The sequence below is a fragment of the Mobula hypostoma genome, chromosome 3, assembly GCF_963921235.1.
Source record: "Mobula hypostoma chromosome 3, sMobHyp1.1, whole genome shotgun sequence".
Classification (NCBI taxonomy): domain Eukaryota; kingdom Metazoa; phylum Chordata; class Chondrichthyes; order Myliobatiformes; family Myliobatidae; genus Mobula; species Mobula hypostoma.
Window position 1 is genome coordinate 90,321,294 of NC_086099.1, and position 25,027 is coordinate 90,346,320.

At 38.8% G+C, this 25,027-nt stretch overlaps 1 protein-coding gene across 3 annotated transcripts in view; it reads left to right on the forward strand.

The window, feature by feature from the left end:
- Nucleotides 1-24,323, forward strand: part of rab28 (RAB28, member RAS oncogene family) — a 129,151-nt gene extending 104,828 nt beyond the window's left edge. The window contains exons 7-8 of one of the 3 annotated variants that reach the window (XM_063043422.1): nt 19,538-19,639; nt 20,111-24,323. In XM_063043422.1, the coding sequence (XP_062899492.1) occupies nt 19,538-19,633 (96 nt within the window). In that variant the 3' untranslated portion in view covers nt 19,634-19,639; nt 20,111-24,323. Of the gene's footprint in view, nt 1-12,610; nt 12,655-19,537; nt 19,640-20,110 lie in introns of those variants that run through there. The other 2 variants (XM_063043424.1, XM_063043425.1) reach the window with 2 other exon arrangements.
- Nucleotides 24,324-25,027: the final 704 nt, after the last annotated feature.

Consider the following 25,027-nt stretch of genomic DNA (forward strand, 5'->3'; position numbering starts at 1 on the left):
TGATTCATTTGAAGTTAGCTTTTCCCTCTCAAACTGCAGGGTGAATTCTATTTATGAACTCACACAAAATTCTGGAAGAACTCAGCAGGTCAGGCAGCATCTATGGAAATGGATAAATATACAACATTCTGGGCTGTGACCCTTCTTCAGGACTAGAAAGGAAGGAGGAATACACCAGATAAAAAGGTGGAGTAGGGGAAGGAGGACTAGCTAGAAGGCGATGGGTGAAGCCAGGTGGTTGGGAAAGGTAAAGGGCTGGAGAAGAAGGAGGAGAGTGGACCATGGTAGAAAGGGCTGTAGGAGGTGTTCCAAGGGGAGATGATAGGCAGGTGAGGAGAAGAGGTAAGAGGCCAGAGTGGGGAATACAAGAAGAGGGAAGGGGGGGAAGTTACTGGAAGATGAAATTGATGTTCATGCTATCAGGTTGGAGGCTACCTAGACAGATTACGAGGTGCTGTTCCTCCACCCTGACAGTGGTTTCATCATGGCAAAGAAGAGGCCATAGGCCGACATGTTGGAATGGGAATGGGGATAGGAATTTAAATGGTTGGCCACTGGGAAATTCCGCTTGTGATCTCTGCCCCCTAATGGTTCCTTTATTAAATACCCTCATCAAACCTGATTCATTACACATTTTTCCTAGTGGGCTCAACCACAAGCTGCTCTAAAAAGCCTTCTTGGAGGCATTCTTCAAATTCCCTTATGAGGATCCAGCCAACCTAATTTTCCCAATCCACCAGCATATGGAAATCCCCTATAACTATTATAACATTGCCCTTATTACATGCCCTTTCTGTCTCCCATTGTAACTTGTACCCAACATCGTGGCTTGTACATATATAACTCCCATCAGAGTCTTTTTACCTTTGTAGTTCCTAAACTCTACTCACAAGGACTCTACGTGATCCTATGTCACCCTTTTCTAAGGATTCGATTTCATTTATTACCAACAGAGCCACGTCACCTCCTTTGCCTACCTGCCTGTCCTTTTGGTACAATGTGTTTCCTCGAATGTTAAGCTCCCAACTGTGAACTTTATCCAGCCATGACTCAAGCAATGCCACAAAGTCATACTTGTCAATCTCTAACAATGCTATAAGATATCTGTCTTATTCTGTATACTGTGTGCATTCAAATATAACACCTTTTCATTACCCTTTTCCCCCATGTAACACTTTCGCTTATTTCACTGACTGTGTTTTGCCCTATCATCTGCCTGTCTTCCTCATAGTCTCACTATATGCTGTATTTACTTCTATACCAACTGCTCCATCCTCAGCACTATTACTCAGGTTCCCATCCCACTACAAAATTAATTTACACCCTGCCCGACAGCTCTAGCAAACCTGCCCACAAGGATGTTGGTGCCCCTCTTGTTCAGGTGTTACTCGTCCTTTTTGTACAGGTCATTCCCTCCTCAGAAGTGATCCCAATGATCTAGAAATCTGAAACCCTGCTCCCTGCACCTATTCCTCAGCCACACATTCATCTGCCAAAACATCCTATTCTTACCCTTACTGGCACCTGGCCACCTACCTCACTCCCTCTCTTCTGTCTTCAGGGCCTTGTTCCTTTTCCTACCCAAGTAGTTGGTACTAGTATGTACCATAACCACCGGCAGTTTACCCTCCCCATTTAGAATGCTGTGGACCCAATCTAAGACATCCTTTACCATGGAACCTGAGAGGAACATACCTTTTAGATGCCTCATTCATGTCCATAGAATCTCCTGTCTGTACCAGCAACTATGGAATTGCCTATCACTACTGCACTCCTGTTTCCCACTTCTGGCATGGAAGGTTGGTCATTAGCCCAAGTGGGCTTGTCATAGTCATAGTCATACTTTATTGATCCCGAGGGAAATTGGTTTTCGTTACAGTTGCACCATAAATAATTAAATAGTAATAAAACCATAAATAATTAAATAGTAATATGTAAATTATGCCAGGAAATAAGTCCAGGACCAGCCTATTGGCTCAGGGTGTCTGACCCTCCAAGGGATGAGTTGTTAAGTTTGATGGCCACAGGCAGGAATAACTTCCTATGACGCTCAGTGTTGCATCTCGGTGGAATGAGTCTCTGGCTGAATGTACTCCTGTGCCCAACCAGTCCATTATGTGGTGGATGGGAGACATTGTCCAACATGGCATGCAACTTGGACAGCATCTTCTGCGGCCAATGTCCTGTGGTACCTGGAATCTGAAACATCGATGTTAGTAGCAACCTGCCAAAATGTTGTTTTGGGATCTGGGAAGTGATGTGACACATGTAGAGGATGGTATGAGGATTTGGCTTACCACTCAAAATTGGAGGTCAGAATTTGATCTGACACATGTTGGGCCCTGGGGTTGGAAATGATCTGGCACATTTTGGGGTGGCATTAGAGATCATTATTTTGGGTAGAGAGGTTGTTGGAATCATGGAGTTTAGCATGGTTTGTTTGACATGTTCTGTTGGAGAGATTGGTGGGGTGAGGCTAGTGTGGTCTGATGGAGAGAATGGATAGACTGACATTGGAAAACAGTAAGATTAGATAAACTGGCATTGTCTGACATGGTACCTGGGGACACCAATCTGATGGGGTGATTAGAGTTGGGAGGGCTGATATTATCTTACAGAATTTTGGATAGGTTGAGAAGGCCTGATGGAGAGGCTAAGGAGACAAAAATGATCTGACAAGGAATTAAGAAGACCTACCTGTTCTTTCAAGCAGATCAAGAGCAAGGCCAGCATGTATATTTGAGGGGGAAATTTAAGGTGGTGAGACCAAGGCCAGATACCTGTGTGAAAAAGTGGCACTGGGCATAGGATAACCAAGTTGGGAGTGAACACAAAGTTGGGAATAAAGGAGAATCGCAGTTTCAGGAACGGACTGGAGACCAGTTGGCATTAAGAGGTTGGTTTAGTGCAAAAGGGAAAGTGTGTTTGGATAGAGCTATGTATTTTACTTACCTTGAAGTCTTCTTGGGCCAGTGCTGCATTTGTAAGGCCATGTTGTTTTGGAAGTATCCAATGTTGAATTCTGATGTTTAAATTCAAAGTTCTTTTAGGAGTCAGGAAAGAGGCACAATACTTGTTGCTTCATGATTGTTTTCTTAAGCATTGATAGGGATACGAATTGACAATAAACTGGACTGGTCAAAGAACACTGAGGCTGTCTACAAGAAGGGTCAGAGCCGTCTCTATTTCCTGAGGAGACTGAGGTCCTTTAACATCTGTCGGACGATGCTGAGGATGTTCTACGAGTCTGTGGTGGCCAGTGCGATCATGTTTGCTGTTGTGTGCTGGGGCAGCAGGCTGAGGGTAGCAGATACCAACAGAATCAACAAACTCATTCGTAAGGCTGGTGATGTTGTGGGGATGGAACTGGACTCACTGACAGTGGTGTCTGAAAAGAGGATGCTGTCCAAGTTGCATGCCATCTTGGACAATGTCTCCCATCCACTACATAATGTACTGGTTGGGCACAGGAGTACATTCAACCAGAGACTCATTCCACCGAGATGCAGCACAGAGCGTCATAGGAAGTCATTCCCGCATGTGGCCATCAAACTTTACAACTCCTCCCTTGGAGGGTCAGACACCCTGAGCCGATAGGCTGGTCCTGGACTTACTTCCTGGCATAATTTACATATTACTATTTAATTAATTATGGTTTTATTACTACCTAATTTATTTATGGTGCAACTGTAACGAAAACCAAATTCCCCCGGGATCAATAAAGTATGACTATGACTGTGAACAAAGGAAACAGGAATAGAAGCTAGTAGTAGAAGACTTAAAGACATGAGACTAAGATGCTAAGAACAAGTTGGTGCTACTTTGTGGTTAGCTATTTTATATCCATAGATGAGGAAAAGTTCCATTCTAATTTGTAGATTCGAGTCAACTATAAAGAAAGCACCTATTCAAATAATGCAAAACAAAGAGACTTCCAGAGCTTTCCAGAATTGTACTTTGTATAGCCACTAGAGGCATATTAAATTGTTATATGCATATAAGAGCTACTTAAAATGCAAGCAGGTAATTAATTGTTAAACTGCAAAGAAAATAGTAATTAAACAGTCTCATCTAAAAATTGAACAGTTGTATCTAACACCAATGATGGTGGCTCCCAGGATAATATGGTCTAAGTTGGGAAATTATATCATTGTTTGCTTCCCTGATGTAGAAAATTTGTTGGGCTTGCAAAGTGACCAGAGGTGCCAGTAGGAACTTCCAGAATTCTTACTACTGCTATGAGGAAAGAGGTATAGGAGCCTTAGGTCCCACACCACCAGGCTCAGGAACAGTTATTACTCTTCAGTCATCAGGTTCCTGAACCAGCATGGATAATCTCACATAGATAGATAGATATTCTTTACTGATCCCAAGGGAAATTGGGTTTTGTTACAGCCACACCAACCAAGAATAGAGCATAAATATAGCAATACAAAAACCACAAACAATCAAACAACAATATGCAAACTATGCCAGATGGAAATAAGTCCAGGACCAGCCTATTGGCTCAGGGTGTCTGACCCTCCATGGGAGGATGCAAAGTTTGATGGCCACAGGCAGGAACAACCTCCCGTGATGCCCAGTGTTGTATCTCGGTGAAATATGGCCTGAGTCCAACAGCAAAAAGTTCAATATCCGGTTTACAAACACGTTCCTCGATCGTAATATGACCAGGATTGCACCATCCATTGTTAACCAGAACTGTAAGCCCCCAACTCCTTTACGCTTAGCGCTCTCAGTGCACTTCCGGTCAGCCTGAATGGTCTGGAAGCCCTCCATGGAAAAGTTTTGATCGGGTATCACTCACCTCTTTCCATTTCTTTCCTTTCTTTGTTGTTTTATATTTGCACAGTTTGTCTTCTTTTGTACATTGGTTGTCAGTCCTTGTTTATGTGTAGCTTTTTTATTGATGCAGTTGTATTTCTTTGGTCTACTGTGAATGCCTGTAAGAAAATGAATCTCTGGGTAGTATATGCGATATATACGTCCCTTGATAATAAATTTAATTTTAACTTTGAACAAAACAGTCAGTTTTAACCCAGATATAGTTGCAGCTGGGATTTGCTTTGGGTTAAATCAATTTTCAATTACAAAGAGATGGACAAAAATGGCTGTAGGAATTATTAGAATCTGGTATCTCAACCCAGAAATAGTTGTATATAGGAGTTGCTCCGTGTTAAATTACATTTACTTTGAAGATGGTGCCAAGATGTAACCTTTGATTTGAGTCGCAGCTCAGATTTAGATGTTTTTAATTGGTTTAATTTGTAATTTTTTTTTAGGTTTGTAAGGATGACAGAGAGCGGAGTTAGGGCTCAGGTTAGGGTTTAGCAACAGGAATGTGGGGGAATTGGAGGTCAGGCTAGAGCCTAAGTCTCTGCTCTGAGTTGAAAGACCAGCAATGCCGACATCTGACATCCGTGGTTAGATGGTGGACTGGCAGAGAGTGGATGAGGGCCCACCCCAGGGTCAACAAGTTGTCGGTGGGTCAAGTTCCATGCGGAAAGGAGGAATCAGTTTTGATGATCCCCTGGGTTTACAAATATGTGAGACTGGAGTTCAAGGTCTAGTGTTCATTGGCAAGTTCTGACTTCAATTCTTAGTGTTCAGTGATTGGCATGTCCTGAGATCAATGCCAACGATCAAGGACCGAGATTTGAATCTGAAGTCTGAAAGTTGAGGCCTATTGGCCAGAGCCGAGTCTGTAAATCTCTGCAACACTCATAAAAGTTGCTGGTGAACGCAGTAGGCCAGGCAGCATCTCTAGGAAGAGGTGCAGTCGACGTTTCAGGCCGAGACCCTTCATCTGTAAATCTCTGCAAGTTTGCTGGGGTGGTTGAAGCCGGTGTCGGTAGGCTCAAGACCATGTTCATTGAAGGATAGAGGCCTGTTCTGGGAGTTAAAGGACTGTGTATGTGTGTGGGTGTGAGAGAGGAATGGGGCTTGTTTTTGCTATTGTTGTTTTCTGTGTTGTCCTGCTGAGCATTGTGAGTATGCGATGTTGGCACCAAAATGTGAGGTGACACTTGTGGGCTTCCCTCAGATGCCCTCAACATGTGACAAACAAACTTAACTCTTGAATCTTTAAACCATGAAGAACCACAAAATAAGGCAATGCTGCTAATTTTGTTTCTAGGTAGAGCTATTCCAGTTAAACAAAGTAATTTTATGATGCTCTGGCACTTTGTGCGAGGTAAGCCATCCTGTGATTAATGTGTTTCTGTTTATGTAACCTATGATATAATAAGCATTTCAATCAAATTAAAATACTTTTCCTTTCGCATTGAATGTTCCATCACATTTTGATGAGGCTAAGACACTTTTCTCACTAGGTGCATTCGTGTACAGGATTAAAAGGCTTTTCATAATCCGGCTAAACTTTAACAGAGAGATGATTCTGGACTGAGTGAAAGAAGAGCAATGTATTCTAATGAAATTTGACAGAGCAAGCCCCATTCCTCTCTCACACCCACACCCGTACACAGTCCCCAACCACTGGGCCGCAAAGCATGTGGTGCCAGGCCACGAGGAAACGATATGAGTCAGCTGCACCTTTCCTCATTCCCTGTCATGCACTGTTGAACTTGAACATAGGGTTGCCAACTGTCCCGAATTTGCCAGGACAACCCGTATATTGGGCTAAATTGGTTTCTCCCATACGGGACCGCCCTTGTCCCGTATTTCCCCCGCTAAGGTAGAGCGTTCCTATGAAACCTTTCGTGCCGAAATGGCGTGAAGCGAAGAAGCAATTACCATTAATTTATATGGAAAAAATTTATGAGCATTCCCAGACCCCAAAAATACTAACAAATCATAGCAAATAACACATAAAACCAAAAATAAATTAACATTAACATATAGTAAAAGCAGGAATGATATGAAAAATACACAGCCTATATAAAGCAGAAATAATGTATATACAGTGTAGTCTGGAAGATGAAGGCAAAACCGATTTGTGGGGGGGGGTGTGGAATCGGCACGTACACGCACGCGCACATCACATGCGCACGTCAAGCATGTGCACACAGCTGCCCACGCAAGGCTTCATGGTCATGGTAGTCTTTCCTGGGGTAAAGTGTCCCAGGATTTGACTGCTACATTTGTCCCTTATTTGGGAGTGAGAAAGTTGGCAACCCTACAACCCTAACTGTAAAAGACATATTGAGGTGAGTTTAACCCTACTTGAACACCCACGCCCGGTCAGCCGGTCCACAAGAATATTGTCAATATTAAACCGGTCCATGGTGCAAAAAAGGTTGGGGACTCCTGCAGTAGATGACCTAAATATTTGTTAACTCTGTGACCATTTTCATTTTCCCCTTGAGGTCCTTTCATTGTTTGAGGGCGAGCTGGGAAGCTATGTTTCAGTGAAACTTTCTGCACTAATGCTACCATACTGAAAGTAATAGAGATGGCTAAAAACATTACATGGTATCCCATTCTCTTTGCTAAAATGTGTTTGTGCAGGCATTGGTGTAACTCTCATGCCTCAGGGAATCCTTGAAAATCCAAAGAAAATGTAACATTGACACTGAACCACACAAATGCAGTTAAACCATTGCTCCAAGGAAATGAAATACATATTAGGAAATCTATGCTATAGAATTTTTAAATATATGAAGCAAAACCAAAAATGCAAAATGGAACACATCTTAATTAATATTTTAAATTGATTTTGGATTAGGAAAATACCATCCACTGAAGTTACCAGCAAATTATATATTTGCTTCTTTGCATTTTGCTTTAATCGTATCATTAATAATTATCAAGAAAAACAACAAAAAATTATGTTGGGCCTGCATTGTTATCTGATATGTGGTGTGTGATTAGATGTAGGAACTAAACAAATATTTTGGGAGTTACAGACATCCCACCCTGCAAAAACTCATTTCAGGGTGGTAGCACCCCCGCCCCCCGGAACCCCATATCCCCCCCCCCCCCGCCCAACCTCCAAGGGTGTATGCAATACTGTACTTTGTTTAGTGATTTTGTCTAATCTGTAAACCAAGTTGGGTATATGCAGAAAATGTGACATTAAAATATGTACTTGTATTATATTATATTATTATGTTTATTCTATTACAACTTTAAGCAAGTCTACAGGGAGTTTGGCCTTATCACGTAGGACATCAATAGAGCAGCTAGCCAGCTAGTTTAAATAACATTAGCTAAGCTAATGAATAAATGACTCCTGTTAAACTCACCTCAACATGTCTTTTACATTTTAACCCGCCATGAGCAATAGAAAAGTCACTGTAGCAAACAGTGCAGCGAGCAACACTGTCATTATTTTTGAGGTCGACTGTAAAGCCCGCTCACAAAGAAAACCGATAGGTCTACTTAGCACGAAGAGAGACCAATCAGGAAGCTTGTTCTCCCTCTTCCTCTCAAAAAATGGATTTCTGGAATATTGTATATTATTTTCGGGCGTCAGGGAACCGCTATCAATATGCGGGAGACTCCAGGAACTTACAGGGGAGGTGGGATGTCTGGTGTTAATTGAACCTGTAGTAAGGATTGCAAACTGGAAAGGCTGGGAGGTTGGAGGTTAGATATAAATGTTGAAAACTCCCTGTAGTTTATAAACCCCTATATTACAGAGCATTTCTGAAAAAACATCAGGTATGTAGTATTAATTTAGACAATGTTGTCAGACAAAATGAAGTGAAACTGATCAAATAGTTAATTATGTACATTATGTGGATTATAAAGCACAGTACTCACCCGCGTCCACCCTAGAATTTTTTTCTTGTTTCAAATTATTTCGACCACTATTAACCGATGTTTATATGAAGAAAAACATAAATTGGCACAAACTGAACAAATGCATTACCCTGCCTGTGGTCAGCAAGTATATATACAGACAGTTCATTGGAAAACAAAATTATGGAACTGCTGGAGATTAACTTGGTTCCTTTTGCATTATGATTGTTTGCATTAAAACTATTTATTTTATACCAGACCTAAAGAAGTGTGGATATGCATGTGCTTTATCATAAAGGAGCACAGTCTTTTTCATATATCTGAGTGAGGTTTGGTTTACCATAGTAAATTTGGATTTCCTTTCCAATTGCATTTGTACACATAGAAATCTGTGAAGTTGTGCAGCATGTTCCAAAGTTTTGATAAAACTGGAGTGTAAACTGTGTGACTAAACTGAAACATAATTGCTCCTTGTGCACCTGGTTGAGGGGTTTTCAAGACTATCAATAAATTAAATTTGTACCCAAGCAATTGCAACACACAAAATGCTGGAGGAACTCAGCAGGACAGTCAGCATCTGTGGAAAAGAGTAAACAGTTGAGTTTCAGCCCAAGACCCTTCAGCAGCACTGGGGAAAAAGATGTGAAATCAGAGTAAGAAAGTGGAGGGAGGGGAGGAAGAAGCACAAGGTAGTAGGTGATAGATGAAACTGGGGGACGGGGAGTGGTGAAGTTAAGAGCTGGGAAATTGTAAAGAGCTGGAGATGGGGGAATCTGATAGAAGACGTTAGAAGACCATGGAAGAAAGGGAAGGGGGTGGAGCTCCAGAGGGAAGTGATGGGCAGGTAAGGAGATGAGGTGAGAGAGGCAAATGGAAATGGTTCGGGGGTGGGGGGAGGCAAATACTGGAAGTTTGAGAAATTGATGTTCATGCCATCATGTTGGAGGCTACTATAATATAACGTGTTGTACCCAACCCATTGATCTTTTTGTGGCATTGCTTCAACTGCACCTCATGTACTTGATGATCTGCACTTCACAGTACTGACAGAAATAGTGTTGACGTAATGTGATACAATTAATTTGATTCTGAAATTATGGACAAATTATGGACAAATTATGGACAAATCATTTTAATCTGACAAGCTTGGAAGTAGGATAGTAGCAAAAAAGCATTATTTTTATTAAGCATTAGAATTTATGCAGTTGAAAGTCCTTTGTTTATTTTCATTACAGTCTCACTTAAATGTCATTAAATTTCTTGGCGTTTATACTGTTTGGTCTCCTTTATTTGTAAAATTATATGCATCTTAGTACATACATGTGTATGTAGTGTATAGAAGCATCACGATCATTAGTGATCCTAACTGTGCCCAGTGTAGCCTACACACCACTCCAGTCCACTTTATATGTTTGCCTCTTACTGACCTCATATGTGACCTAATAATTCATTCAGTTACACAGATCATGACATATGCACTCACTGTGGTCTTCCCTGTATCTTGGGCTGTATATCATTCTATAGCAACTGAGACAGTATTTGATTGAAAATTAAGGAATGTGGAGTAGAGGAATGTGTGGACTATTATAAGATACTCTATCTGGGATTAGTTGCTGTGATGGTCATATCTCAGTGGGGAAAGCAGCAGTATTGGACGGGACAGAAAGTGGAAAGTGGCCAAAAATGGTTGAGTTGATCACTTGGTAACCAGTGTCAGTAGTGTGACTGTGCTCAGAGAATTAGTGGAATATGAAGGCATATTTTTATTCTGCTGGGTGTATGGCTGATCATGGAAAGAGTAAAAATGATGAATGAATGTAAAATATTTTCATGTGGAAGGTGATAACTGACCTCCTGTCCACATTGGCTCATGGCATTAATTGTTAACTAAATATGTTAACATAAAATTCGGAAAGCTTAATTTTTTTGTCCAGCTCAGGATAAATTAATTGTAAATAATGACCAATTGTAAACTCAATTCAATTCAATTATCACCCACTGATCTCATATCTCTTTATTTCCTTAAATGATAAAGGATGTTCTCTGTGACTAAGTACTTATTTGTTCCATTGTGAAATAATCAAGTTCACTTTGTTTTTTTCCATTAAATTCATAAAAGCTTAAATTTTTGTCCACATTTTCTGTACAGCTCAGGATAAGTTAATTGTAAATAATATGACCAATTGTAAATAGTAATAAGGGAGGCAGTCACTCATATGTTGCAGGAGGCAGGTATCTGGGTGACTGTCAGAGGGAAAGGGGAGAGGCAGACAGCGCAGAGTACCCTTATGGCCATTCCCCTTAGTAATAGAAACTGCTTTGGATACATTGGTGGGGGGAAATGGAGAAATGTCCTACTGGGAAAAGCTGCAAAAACCAGGTCTCTGGCAAAGTCTTGGCCCGAATGTTGACTATACTTTTTTCTATGGATGCTGCCTGGCCTGCTGAGTTCCTCCAGCATTTTTTGTATGCTTCTCTGGCACTGACACTGGCCCTGTGGCTCAGAAGGGAAGGGGAAAGTGGTGATAGCAGCTTTATCAGGTTAGGAGAAGACTCAGGAGGTTTGGTAGATGAGAACAGGATTCCCAGATGCCCTGTTGCCTCCCAGGTGCCAGGGTCAGACACATTTTAGATTGCATCCAGAATATTCTAAAAGGGGAGGGAGCAGCCAGAGGCCTACCAATGACATAGGCAGAGGGTATGAAGAAGTTCTGCAAAGTGAGTTCAGGGAGTTAGGTGCTAAGTTAAAGAACAGGACCTCCAGGGTGGTGGTCTCAGGATTGCTATCTGCACTGCATGCTGGTCAGTCTAAAATTAGGAAAGTTCAGGAGGGAGGGCTTCAGGTTTTTGGATTATTAAGTTTTCTTCCAGGAATGCTGGACCTGTCTAAGTGGGGGCGGTTTGCGCCTGAACTGGAGGGGACCTTGCGGGAAGGTTTGCTGGTGCCACTCCGAGAGGTTTAAACTCCTGTTGTTGGGAACCAGAATGCCAGGGCAGCTACTGGAGTTGTGGGGAAAGTAGATGCTAAACCCAGCTACAAAAACAGGAACCGAAAGTTTGAGCATGGTGGCACTATTGTTCTGAGCTGTGTCTATATCAGTGCAAGGTGTATTGTATGTAAGGCAAATGAGCTTAGAGCATGGATCAGCATGTAGAATTATGATATTGTAGCCATTAGTGAGACTGGGTTGACAAAGGTTCAGGGTTGTCCACTCAGTGTTCTAGGGTATGTTGTTTTAAGCATGACAGAGGTGTCAGTATTAAGGGGGGGGGCGGAGACTGGACAGAGTGGAGGGCTCGTTTACCAAGGCTATATAGGTAGAAAAAGTTCAAAGTAAATTTATTATCAAAGTACATACATGTCACAATATACGATCCTGAGATTAATTTTCTTGTGGGCGTACTCAATAAATCCAATAACCATAATTTATTCAGGGTGGACAACCAGTGTTCAAAAGACAACAAACTGTGGAAATACATAAAGATATAATAACAGTGATAAATAAATAAACATTAATAAATATCAAGAGCATGAGATGATGAGACTTTGAAAGTTAATGCACAGGTTGTGGGAACAGTTCAGTGATGAGGTAAATGGAGTTATCCCTTCTGGTTCAGGAACCTGATGTTTGATGGTTGAGGAGCCTGAGGAGTAAGTGAAGGGTATCCACATAAGTGGGATATTTAGGGTGATCAACAGGATTTAGAGGAGCACATTTGTAGAGAGACAGCAGCCAGGTGCAAGAAAAATAAGTTTGTATAATAAGTGATTTCAATTTTCCATGAATATGTATGTACTGGGACTCCCATATTGTCCATTTCCTTACATGTTTTTTACCTGTACTGCACTTTCTTGGTAGATGTTACACTTTATTCTGCATTCTTTTATTGTTTTACTTTGTACTAGCTCAGTGGACTCTAATGATTTGATCTGCATGGACTGTATACAAGGTAAGCTTTTCATTGTACCTCAGTACACATGACAATAATAAACAAATTCCTAGTCCAATGCAGTCTACTTCTAGCATCAACACTTTGGGCAGTGAGTTTTATTTTGTTCATGTTGTTAAGGATTTTTTAAAATTTGTATCATTGATACTGTCGTATTTAATGATTGTGTGATTTTAAGTCCACCAATATTGGGTGGGATTTCCCTGGTGCCAAAAGCTTAGATGCGGAAGAATTTATACATTCAGGAGGGTTTCTTGAAACATTATGTGGATAAACCATTCTAGATCTTTTATTGAGAAATGAGCCTGGCCAAGAGATCAGAGTCTCTGTGGGACAGCATTTTGGGAACAGTGATCATACCTCCCTTAGGTTTTAAGATGGTTATGGATAAGGATAAAGTTGGATCTTGGGGTAAAGTGCCTGAATGATGAAAGGCTAATTACACCAATATTAGGCAGGAGCTAGGGAGAGTAGATGGGAGAAGCTGTTATTGGTAAGTCTAGATCTGATATGTAGAGTCACTTAAAGGTCAGCTGCTCAGAATTTGGGACCAACATGTTCCTGTGAGGAAGAAAAACAAGATAGGAAGGTTCAAGAACCTTGGATGACAAGAGCTGCTGTAAATTTAGTGAAAAAGAGAAAAAAAAAAGCACAGGTAAGGTTTAGGAAGCTGAATTTGGCAGGGCCCTTAGGGAACATCAAGGAAATGGGAGAAATGTTAGTCAGGAGGGATCCCAAGGCATTTTATACATAGAACATAAAATAGTACAGCACTTGACAGGGCATTCGGCCAGTGGTACCATGATCTTGATACCCATCTATGCTTCTCATAATTTTGCAAACCTCTATCAGGTCTTCCTCAGCCTCCAACGCACCTGGGAGAACAATCCAAGCTTGTCCAACCTTTCCTATAGCTTATTTGCTCTAATTTAGGTAGCATCCTGGTAAAAATCTCCTGCATCCTGGCCACATCCTTACTATATTGACAGGATGTACATGAAAAACAAGAAGTGGGTAGGATCACTCAAGGACAAAGGAAGGAATTTGTGTCTGGAGCCAGAAGAAGTGCGTTGAACCCTAAATGAATACTTTGCTTCGGTGTTAACCAAGGAGAAGGGCAGGAGGGATGGTGAGATCAGGGTGGGGTATGCTGATATTCTAGGTGTTGATACGGAGGAGGAGGAGGAGGAGGAGGAAGTGGTGGTGGTTTTTTTAAGAACATTAAGGTGGATATGAAGCCAGGGCCTGATGAGATCTATCCCAGGTTATTGAGAGAAGCAAGGGAAGAGATTGCTGGAGCCTTGACGGAGATCTTTATAGCCTGTCTGGCCACAGGTGGCATTTTGGAGGACTGGAGAATAGCCAATGTTTTTCCTTTGTCATGGGGACAAACCATGAAATTATAGGGCATTTAGCCTTACATCAGCCTGGCATCAACCTTACATTGGAGAAGATTCTTAGGAATAGGACTTGCTCACATCTGGAAAAGCATGAACTTAATAGGGATAATCAGCATCGCTTTATGCAGGTGTGGTCAAATCTTAGATTTTTGAGGAAGTCATGAAGATCATTGATGATTGTAAGGAAGTGGACAGGATATCCACAGTGAGTTGATAAGTTGGATACAAAATCAGCTTGTTCTTAGCATACAGAGGGTAAAGCAGTGGATATTAGCAATACAGATCAACAAGGTCTTTCAATTCCAGAAGGTTAAGGCACGTAAGATCTACAGTGACTTGATAGATTGGATTAAAAATTGTCTTGGCGCTAGAAGACAGAAGGAATTGGTGAGGGGTGTTATTGTGATTGGAGGTTAGTGAGCAATGATATTGCATGGGGATCATTTCTGGATCTCTGTTGCTTCAGTTATATATGAATAATTCTAACAAAGGTGTAGCTATGCCGATAAATCTGTAGATGACACAAAAATTAGTGCAATTGTGGGTAGTGAGAAAAGTTGTCAAAGAATGCAGCAAAATGTATATCATGTAGAAACTATAGACAGATAAATGGCACATGGTGTTTAATCTGAACAGTGTTAAGTTTGCACTTTGGGAGGAAAATATATAGTAAATGGCAGAAAGCTTTGGGGCATTGATGTAAATTGGAATACTGGGGTGCAAGTCCATCACTCCTTGAAAGTAGCAGTGCAAGTACATAGGATGATAGTGAAGGTAAATGGCATACTTGACTTTATTTGTCAGGACACTGAGTATAAAAGTTGGGAAGTCATGCTGGAGTTGCACAAAGCTTAAGTTAGGCCACATTTTGGAGTATTATTTGCATTTCTGGTTGCTACATTGTAAGAAGGATGTGGAGGTTTTTCGAGGGGATGCAAAAGTGGTTTACCAGAGTATTGGCTCTGGTAAAAAGTGTGGACGAATGTGAATTAATTTCTCTAGAGACTGAGGGGGTGACCTGACTTAATTATAATAAATTATTAGTGACATACAGTGGTAGACAGTTAACAACAGGAATTCTGCAGATGCTGGAAATTCAAGCAACACACATAAAAGTTGCTGGTGAAAGCAGCAGGCCAGGCAGCATCTCTAGGAAGAGGTGCAGTCGACGTTTCAGGCCGAGACCCTTCGTCAGGACAGTTACTGTTTTTCATTTATTGGAAATGTCACAAGCTAGCAGGCTTAAGGTGAGAAGGAGAAAGTTTAAAGAAAATTTGCAAGAGAAGTTCTTTTGAAAGAAAAGCTGGCAGCTGCTGGGAAAACACTGCCATGTGAGGGAGTGGAACTAGATACGACAGTAATAAGGCAGACAAATGATCAGGCAGGGAATAGTGCAGAGGTTCCCATGGACCAATACCATTAAGCAAGGGATCGACGGACCCCAGGTTGAGAAACCCTGGAATAAAGGGATGGAAGTATTACAGGAAGGTTCAAAGTTAATTTATTATCAAAGTACATTTATGTCACCATATACAACGTTTTCTGGCAAACATTCATAATATACAAAGAAACATAATAGAATCAATTAAAAACCACACACAAGATGAACAACTAATGTGCAAAAGACAATCAACTGTACAAATACAAAAAGATAAAATAAATAAATAAATAAATTATAACTATCAAGAACATGAGATGAAGAGTCCTTGAAAGTGAGTCCATAGATGTGAGAACAGTTCAGTACTGTTGGGAGTGAAGTTATCCCCTCTGGTTCAAGAGCCCGATGGTTGAGGAGTAATAACCTTTCCTGAACCTGACAGTGTGGATTCTGAGACTCCATTGTCTCCTTCCTGATGACAGTAGTAAGAAGAGAGCATGGCCTGGATGGTGGGGTCCTTGATAATGGATTGTGCTATCCTGTGACAGTGCTTATTGTTGATGTTCTCAATAGTGGGGAGGGATGGATCCATGATGGATTTTTTTGTAGGTTTTTCCACTTGGTGTTTCCATACCAGGCTGTGGTGGAGGGTATACTGACTGGTTTCTGTTAGAATTTAGTGTTGGCGCATGGCCAAGTGGTTAAGGTGTTGGACTAGTGATCTGAAGGTTGTGAGTGTGAGCCTCAGCTGAGCCAGCGTGTTGTGTCCCTGAGCAAGGCCCTTAACCACACATTGCTCCTGCACATTTATAACCCAGCGTCGGCAGTTGGTGCAGTATGGACAAGATGAGACAAGACAAGACACATCTATAGAAGTCTGTCCAAGTTTCAGATAATATACACCCATGCATTAGGATTTATCCTAATGATCTTAGTAGTAAGCTAAAAGAATCACACTGCCTGCTTGTTTTTCTATCAAGCCTATTTATTTTTGAATGGGATCAAAATAACATTAAGGAGACATAGATAACTAATAGGTTTTTGGAAGTCTTGGTATCAACCAATAGGTATTATATCCTGTCTATGAATTTGGAGAAATGACCATACCATTGTCATTCATGCAGCTTGGTCTGGAGTAGGGCCAGAATTATATAGCACTCAAGTGGGACCAAGCCATCCAGATACAACTCTAAAATGATCATTTACAGGAAACAAATCATCAAAATCATCACAGATTTAAGGTTCTTCTATTAATTTAATGATTGTCACATCTCTTCTTAAGATGGTGCCAAGCTGCGATCTCCATTGAGGTAACGGCTCAGTTTTAGATGCTTTGTAGTTTTAGGGACAAAGAAGGAGAGTTGGGGTCCAGGTTAAAGCGTAGGAACAGGGATGCGGGTGCAATTGAGGACAGGCTGGAGACTTAAGTCTCCACTCTACGTTCAAAAGTCTGTGACGTGAATGTGGGACATCTCCGCCAGGCAGGGATGTCAGATGTAAGACCAGCAGGCAAGTATCGACAAGGGCTGGTAAATCCCCCTCCCCCCCCACCCCTCTGTAAGGTCAGCAAAACTGCTGGTAGGTTCCGAAGTTGGAGTCCTATGTGGGCAAAAAGAACAAGGTCTGAGATTACCCCTTGGGTTTGTGAATTGGCGAGACTGAATTTGAGGCCTAGTCTTCGGGGTCCTGTCATTGTCCTGTTCCAGTGGTGACTGGCAAGTCCGTTCGATGCTGAGGATCAAGGCCCCAGGGTCAAATCTGAAATCTAGAAGTCGAGGCCCGTTGGTCACAGCTCTGGTTCTATGAATCTCTATGAGTCTGCTATGGCAGTCAAATGCCCAATATCTACAGGTCTGAGTCTGAATCTGAGTCCACTGGAGACATGAGGTGATGGCCTGTCTGGGGATAGAGAACTGTGTTTGTGCATAGGTGGGAGGAAGGAATGGGGACTTGTTTTGCTGTTATTGCTTTCTTGCTTGTTTTGTTCTGTTATGTTGTATTCTGTGTTGTTCTGCCAAGAATTGTGACCATGCTGTGTTGGCGCCAGAACGTGTGACAACACTTGCGGTCCGCCTCTATCACACCCTTGGGTGTGTTGGTTATGAATACAAAACACATTTCAGTGTCTGTTTCGATATACACAAGATAAGTAAGCTTGAATCTTGAGTAACAGGATATCTTAAAATACAGAGAGGTAGCCTAATAGTGTAGTAGTTGGCACAATGGTTTACAGTACCAGTGACATGGGTTTAATTCCTGCTGCTGTCTGTAAGAAATTTGTACTTCTCCCTGGGACCACTGGGCTTTCTCCTGGTGCTCCGATTTTCTCTCACAGTCCAAAGGTATACCAGTTGATAAGTTAATTTATCGTTGTAAATGGTCCCGTGATTAGGCTAGGGTTAAATCGAGTTGCTGGATGGCGCAGCATGAAGGGCCCGAAGAGCCCATTCCGTGCTGGATCTCAATAAGTAAATATTTAAATAAATAAATACATGTACTTAATCTTAAAAATAAATTCTATTTCTATATAGGTCTCCAATTGCTCTGCTAATTTTTTTTGGAAAAGAAAAAAATATATCGCCTAGGAAGCCAGATTGAAAACGCCACACATGCAGAACTTCAATTAAGAAGACTGTTCCATTCTGTTCTTAATATGGAGGCTGAGAAACTTACGTTTCTTAGATTTTTCTTGTTACCTTCCTCTTTTTCCATCCTAAAGATATTATTCATTATCAAACCGTTTTATTGGTGCAAAGGAGATCTCTGCAGCAAATGCAATCATTATAAAGGAAAGGGAAATTGAGGTGTGTACTATAGGCAACCATGATGTGATCAAACCTCCAGTAATGCAAGTCTTAGTGGTTTCATTTTCCAGCCTGATCTACAGAACATTCATGGCATCAGCCTTTTTAAATGAGCCCATTTGAAGGCAGAGAGGAAAAGAGCATAAGCAACTTGTGTAGCGTTTCTATAAAAGCTACTTGAGAATTTTCTGTTCATCACACATTAAACTGCAGTTTGATGCCTATTGCAAGAATATAGATAAACATGTCTGTTTGAAATTTAGTTTTATAAATGTGATAGCTTATTGCCAGTTTCTTAAAGTATGGATATCAGAAGATTAGTTTAAGGTATAATGCATGTTTTTTTTGGATAAAAATCAATTATATTTTGAGTACAGATGCCCCTCAGAAATAGTACTATTTTAGGTATTTTTAAGTGTCTCCCATTTGTAAAGTATATTTTCCAGCTTAACTGTGCTGTCTATTTATTAATGGGTTTTCACTTTAAATTCGTAATCGAAAGCTTTTCAAGCAGTGAGGGATTTTAAGCAGAGCTTTTTCTACTTTATTAAACTGACTAATCAGTAGAAGGATTCCTGTTAATCATGTCAATGAATAAACACTTCTAACCTCAATGATTTGATTTAATTCAGTAGGAAATATTTCAACTTGTCTGCTAACTTGTGGAGTATCTGCTTTCTTCCAAGTAGAGTGGCCAATTATAACATTACATATTAGAACTAATATTCTTCTATTAAAGAGTGATCGTGTGCAATGGTTTGTCTCTGCTGTTTTCGTCCCTGGAGTTAGTATAGTAATTTATTGAAGAATTACATGCAATCGTGGTGCATTTTTTAAATATTTTATGTTATCAGTAAATATTTTTTAATGTTCTTCACAGTTCACAGCTGTATTTAAAGTTACCTTTAACGTATTAAAATGTTGCAATTCAAATTTATTTTCATAGATCCCATCTAAATTGGCTATAAATTATCTGAAAGAACCTGTGTTCTCTAATTTAACTTATCTCCTATCTTGTATGTTGCCTTCATTTTTGCCATAAAGCTCAGCCTGAATATATTGTTTTATTATGGACATTGGCACTAATCAACTTAAAATACTATGTTTGCTGTTGGTGATAAAATATTATCTAACACAATCTCTGTGCTTTAGTACTTTATTGTGCTACTTGAAACTCTTTCTTTATTGTTGCTTATACAAATTGTGAAACATTTCAACTTCATCTTTATTATTTCCTCTCATTCTTTTCTTTTTGTCAACTTCATTACTCTTTTGCTTTCCTGGCATCTTCTTATTGGCAGCATATTGTCAGGGCCGAATTGGTAAATTACCCACATGATGCGAATCTATCCCAGGGTTCTGTACCCTGCCGAAGTAGAGTGTGTGTCATACAATAATTTCAGGTACTGTGGCAGAATCTTCAATTAGTCACTATTTTAGAAAATATATTAAATACAATAGAATATAACATAGTACTGTCAACTATTAGTTAAATCATTTATTTTAAGTATCAAATATAAATGTTGATTTTACCTGTATTTATTTCCATACTGTTAACAACCTGAGTGATAATATAGTATCTTCAGTGAAATTAAAATATATTCTACCATGTGGTTCCCATATTGTGATTTCTTCCAGTTCTTTGTTCATTGGATTTTACTTATGAGTAGGAAGAATCAATTTATTAAAGCAGTTATAGCTATTTTATGAAACACTATGTTAAATCTGTGTTATTGTCTTCTAGCAGTCAGTGATACAATGATAAATTATAAGTTTTACTGACCTTCTTTAATAATCCCTTATCTAATAAACTAACATTTTGTGCAGAATTTGTTGAATGATCTATAATATGGCTGCTTTCTCTTTTATGACAGCGCGTAGTGAAGGCAGATATTGTGAATTACAGCCAGGAGCCTGTGGTGAGAACTGTGAACCCTCCCAGAAGTTCAATGTGTGCAGTTCAGTGATCCTGTCACATACCCATATTAGTACATTTGGCAATCCTGCTTCGTTCACACAGGCCCATTCTTCCTCAGGAACTTCATTTTGACAGCAACCATCTCTGCAACACAGTTACTGTATGCTAAGAAACACAAGGCAGCCACTGTCGACTGCAGAGATCCACGAAGTTGGACCATGCATTTGAGTATGATTTTCTAAATCGAGTCACGAAAAGATATTTGTCACTTACTTTAAAATGATGATGTAACTGCATCAAATGTGTATTTTGCAACTTAAAAAATCAAGTTTGTACAACAGGGCATTTAAATGTATTTCATCATTTACAGAAATCTGTATTTTAAATGAAATCTCATTTAAAAGAACAGGGTAGAGTTTTGTAGCCCTGAGGAAAAATATTTTTTATTGCAACTTGATTTTATTTTAGCAAATGTGGACAGGATCGTATACTGGTATGAAGATCAGAGTCTTACAAGATAAGAAAGTGGGAAGCCTGTAAAAACTAATTTGGCCCTCTGAAGTATGGCCCTTTTGTACCTTTACTTTGTGCAGCATCCAGCTTGAAATCTTTTGTTTCTGTTACTTTGCTTGACATATTATTAAATGCATTTATGACTTTGAGTATGATAGTTATTTGATTATGTTACATCAAACAAAATCTGTGTTCTCATAGCTTGAAATATGGTATTTGTACCACATGATATTTTTCAAACCTTGGTAGGGGTTTCCTTACCATTTTGTTTTCAGGCTTTCTGCTTATTGGTTTTTCCTTCTGATTCTTGAAAAACAGTGATGTTTGTCTTTGCATCTTCGTGAAATTTGTAAATCCGCTCCATATTAAATGTTAAAATCTTCATCTCTATTTTTCTGAATGAGGCACCTTTTGCCTAATAATGCATGCTACGGTTATTTGTCATTTTTATTTGTCAATCATACATTTAATTTTTGCCAGTAATAAATGCTATTTATTTTAAAATGTAAAACTTGAAATTCTTTACCTAAATTCTCTATATTTTAGGTAACCTTGCTGTCAAATTTGACCACCTTTGTTTGATGTGTATTATTTATAGGATCCCAGGCTGTTAGTTTATTCTATGAAATCAAGTGGGAGAAATTAGAACCCCAATCTGACTGACTTCATGCAGGATATCCCATTCTAAATTCTCCAGCCATGTTAAGGCAGGACATTCTATAAACATTCTTACCAAGGTACTATGAGGAGCATGAAAATATTTTTTGAAATTTTGAATTGACTACCATAGCCTCTTTAAGTTTAGCTCTTCAAAAATTTGATTAGAATCTTTCTTCATGCTCACCCTTCACCAATATTTTAATTTAAAGAGTAGAATGCCCCTGCATGGTCTGAGAATTCCACATTTCTTTGTATCCTCTCACCAACCTATCTAATCAATTTCATCATATCTCATTATTTGTACATATACAACCCTCTGCCATGCACATATTCTACTAGCGTACTACAGAAATAAAATACTACAAATAGATGATTGGGAAAATGAGGTGCAATTCTCACAAAAACAGATTCTGCACCAATTCCAGCAAAAACAGAATGCTGGTTTTCATCCTCTGAAATTTTGGAGTTTCAGGCTTTTGTGAGTAATATGTTTCTTTAATAAACATTTTGCCAGTGGCACTGAGCATTTTCTGTAAATCCAATAGATAAACAGTTGCATTGTTTGCATTCATCGAATGCTGCATTTTCTATTTATATGTAGAAATCTAATGGAATCTTCCTAACTTTATTTTATCTTCACTCTAGTAAAACCCTTTGTATAGTAGTTTTTTTTTATTATTTCACTTTATTATTAATAACAAACCATTGACTTGTAGCTGCCTTAAATCTGTGTGTATGTGTGTATACATAATATAATATACACACATATATATAAATAATATATATATTATATACACACACACATATAGTTCCCTTCCTACATTTTTTCTTTACTTAAATCATACTCAATGCACTGCCTACGGGACTTAGGCTTATGCATATTGATAATGACGTGTTTGTTTAAGACACCCCTGTACTTCGACATTTTCCATATATCTTTGTACCAATGATCAAATTGAATGCAGTGCAGCAGCACTAATTTAACCAAACCTTTGTCCATGTTTCTCAAAAATAAATACATATTTGGATACCAAATATCTGACACTTGCTGAATACACAGACCCCCTTAAATATATTTTGTTTTAGCTGTTTAATTTTAAGAACACTCTGAAGTACATTCCATTTGATACTTGAATGAGTGCAGCAAAGAAAAGAGTATTGACATTTGCATTTGGACCTAATTTGTATTTTTGAATTTTGTGGAAGCAGTCAAATCTTTGTGGATTGTTGGTAACAGATTGAATAATTTCCATTTGAAGTTCAGCAAAACACTAACGTCATATACAGCCAAACAATGTTGGCAAATTTTATAAATATCATGTATATTTTAGTTTGGTGACAGTAATGACAAATATTTCTTTGAACTTTAAAATAGTCCTCACTAATACTTCATGATAGTAATTGTTAAGCAAATTAAGGTACAATAATCAGTATAAAATAGATTAAATGTATTCAATAAAATCTTTTTTGCAGTTTTCTTAATAAATGGTTCATGTTGCTATCTGGATGCATTATGTTTGCATTATGAATAAAAGCTTATTTGTTTCAAAATATTTTAAATATTTGAACATGAATTTTGTCATAAGGATATTTAGTTATGTTGCAGATTTATTTTACTGCTTTATTTCTTGCAGATAAACGTGCATTACACCATTAAAGGGATATAGAATATGAACCCTTTAAATTATTGGTGGGCACAGAACTGGAATATAATTGCTCTTGAATGTTGTAAATTATATGTAGGGCTTATTTGTATGTGAATATATTGAAAAATGCTTTATGCTGTTAAAATGTATATCTGCTCATAAATACAGAATCATTGAGATTTGTGAAAGTTAGCTTGGGCTGATTTATTGAATATACGTCACTAGTCTAGTTATCAAAAATACTTTAATTATTTTACTTTTACGTTGATTCTTTTAAGTGTTCATGCACATAATGTGCAATTAAACAAATTGTATTTTTAAAAGTAAACTTAACCAATGTAGTAATTTAATGCAAAGTTGCTGAAATAATTGTACAAGTCAAAATTCTGTTTTGTTCTTCCAAATTTCAATTTTGGCTCTAGGTTTACAGTATCGTTTGTATGGACTAAGACAGAAATCTGTGGTTAAAGGGCCTTTATCACTTATAAAAAGTTCAGTGATACTAAAATATAGACTTGTGTTTCATGTTTCCAGACATTCCTCTATACATATTCTGAAGCAGGCATTCTGTAGCGGGATATATTCCACATTTTCCTACAGTTCATTATTGAAGTGAGAGGACTCAGAAGAATAAGACAAGAATGAAAATGCCCCTGTTGTTGCTGTTGCTATGGGCCTTTGTCTACTCGAGGTGAAGGAGTACCTTTCTTTCTGACCTTTCTCCCACTTTCTTGAGAAAAGATGCTCAAAATCCTTGGAAAACATAAAAGGGGATAAAGTCTTCCTATGTTGGCACTCCATTTTTTTTTATTGCTTTGAGCCTGAAGATTGAATATATCTTTGTCCAAAAAAAGGGCCCCTAAGGTCCAACTTGTGAGTTTGATGTTGGAATTGTAGAGGTTTTACTGCATGTTGTACCTTATGTATTTTCTTGCAGAAAGCAGTGTCAGTTCTCACTCAAAATTTCACTGTATAAGGATACAAAACCAGGGAAGTCCTAGGTTTGACTACAGGCCATTATTGGATTACAGATGTTAAACTTGAATTTCAATGGTATCAAGTTGGATTTACAGGAACCTCCTTAATCAAAAATTTACCTATTATCCTATTGTACTTGCCACAGAACAGCACAACAAAATGACAACCAAAATTTTTAAAGACAGATAAACCTGTCATCGCTCCGTGGGAGTAAAATTACCCTTTACTCACAACATGAATATGAAACATCTCTGTTGGTGTGTTCTGGAGCAGAAACTTAAATTCTTAAATCATGGAAGTCTGTTAGACTACAGTTTGCATTGATGGCAAGAGAAAAGAAATTTGAAGATAAATATTTAAACAATTTCATTTTGGAAAAACATCGCATGAACTATTTGCTCTCAAATGTAATAAGTTAGTTCAATAAATAATTTACACTAAACATTGCAAATGCTAGACTATTATTCATTATAGGGATATTTTAATAAATTTGTCCGAGTTTGTTATACTTATCAAAATCAAAGTAACTAAGCCTACTTTGTTCCACTGTGTAATTCTCAAATATTCAATATCAATAGGTATGTAAAGCAGTTCACAATTATGTAGAAATTTTCAGTAGTGAATTCTAAGCACATTTTAGTGTGGAAGTCACTTCGCCATTCTAGTAGATGTCACTTGATTTATGAAATAAACAGTTCACATAACAATTTTTTAAAAATAACATATTCTACATGTCTGAATGTAGCTTCAGCCACTTCAACATTTTTCCGAACTATTTCTGAATACTTTGCACTGGAATAAATTCATTACATATTTCTGGTATATTGGACTTGTCACTTGAGCCAAGTGAGGGTTTGGATAACTTGGACTTGAATCTTTTCTTTTTAACAAATGGAGAAACCAAACCAACTTATAGATCCGTTGGTGGTGATAATGGAAAGATGTGTACTTTAGTCACACATGCAATACACCCAGAAGCAACAGGGCTGTAGTATAAGATTTCTCCATTGGCTCTGGTAAGGCATTGCATAAATCTGAGCACTAATAGAACTAAAGTCTTTTAAGCCATCACCTTT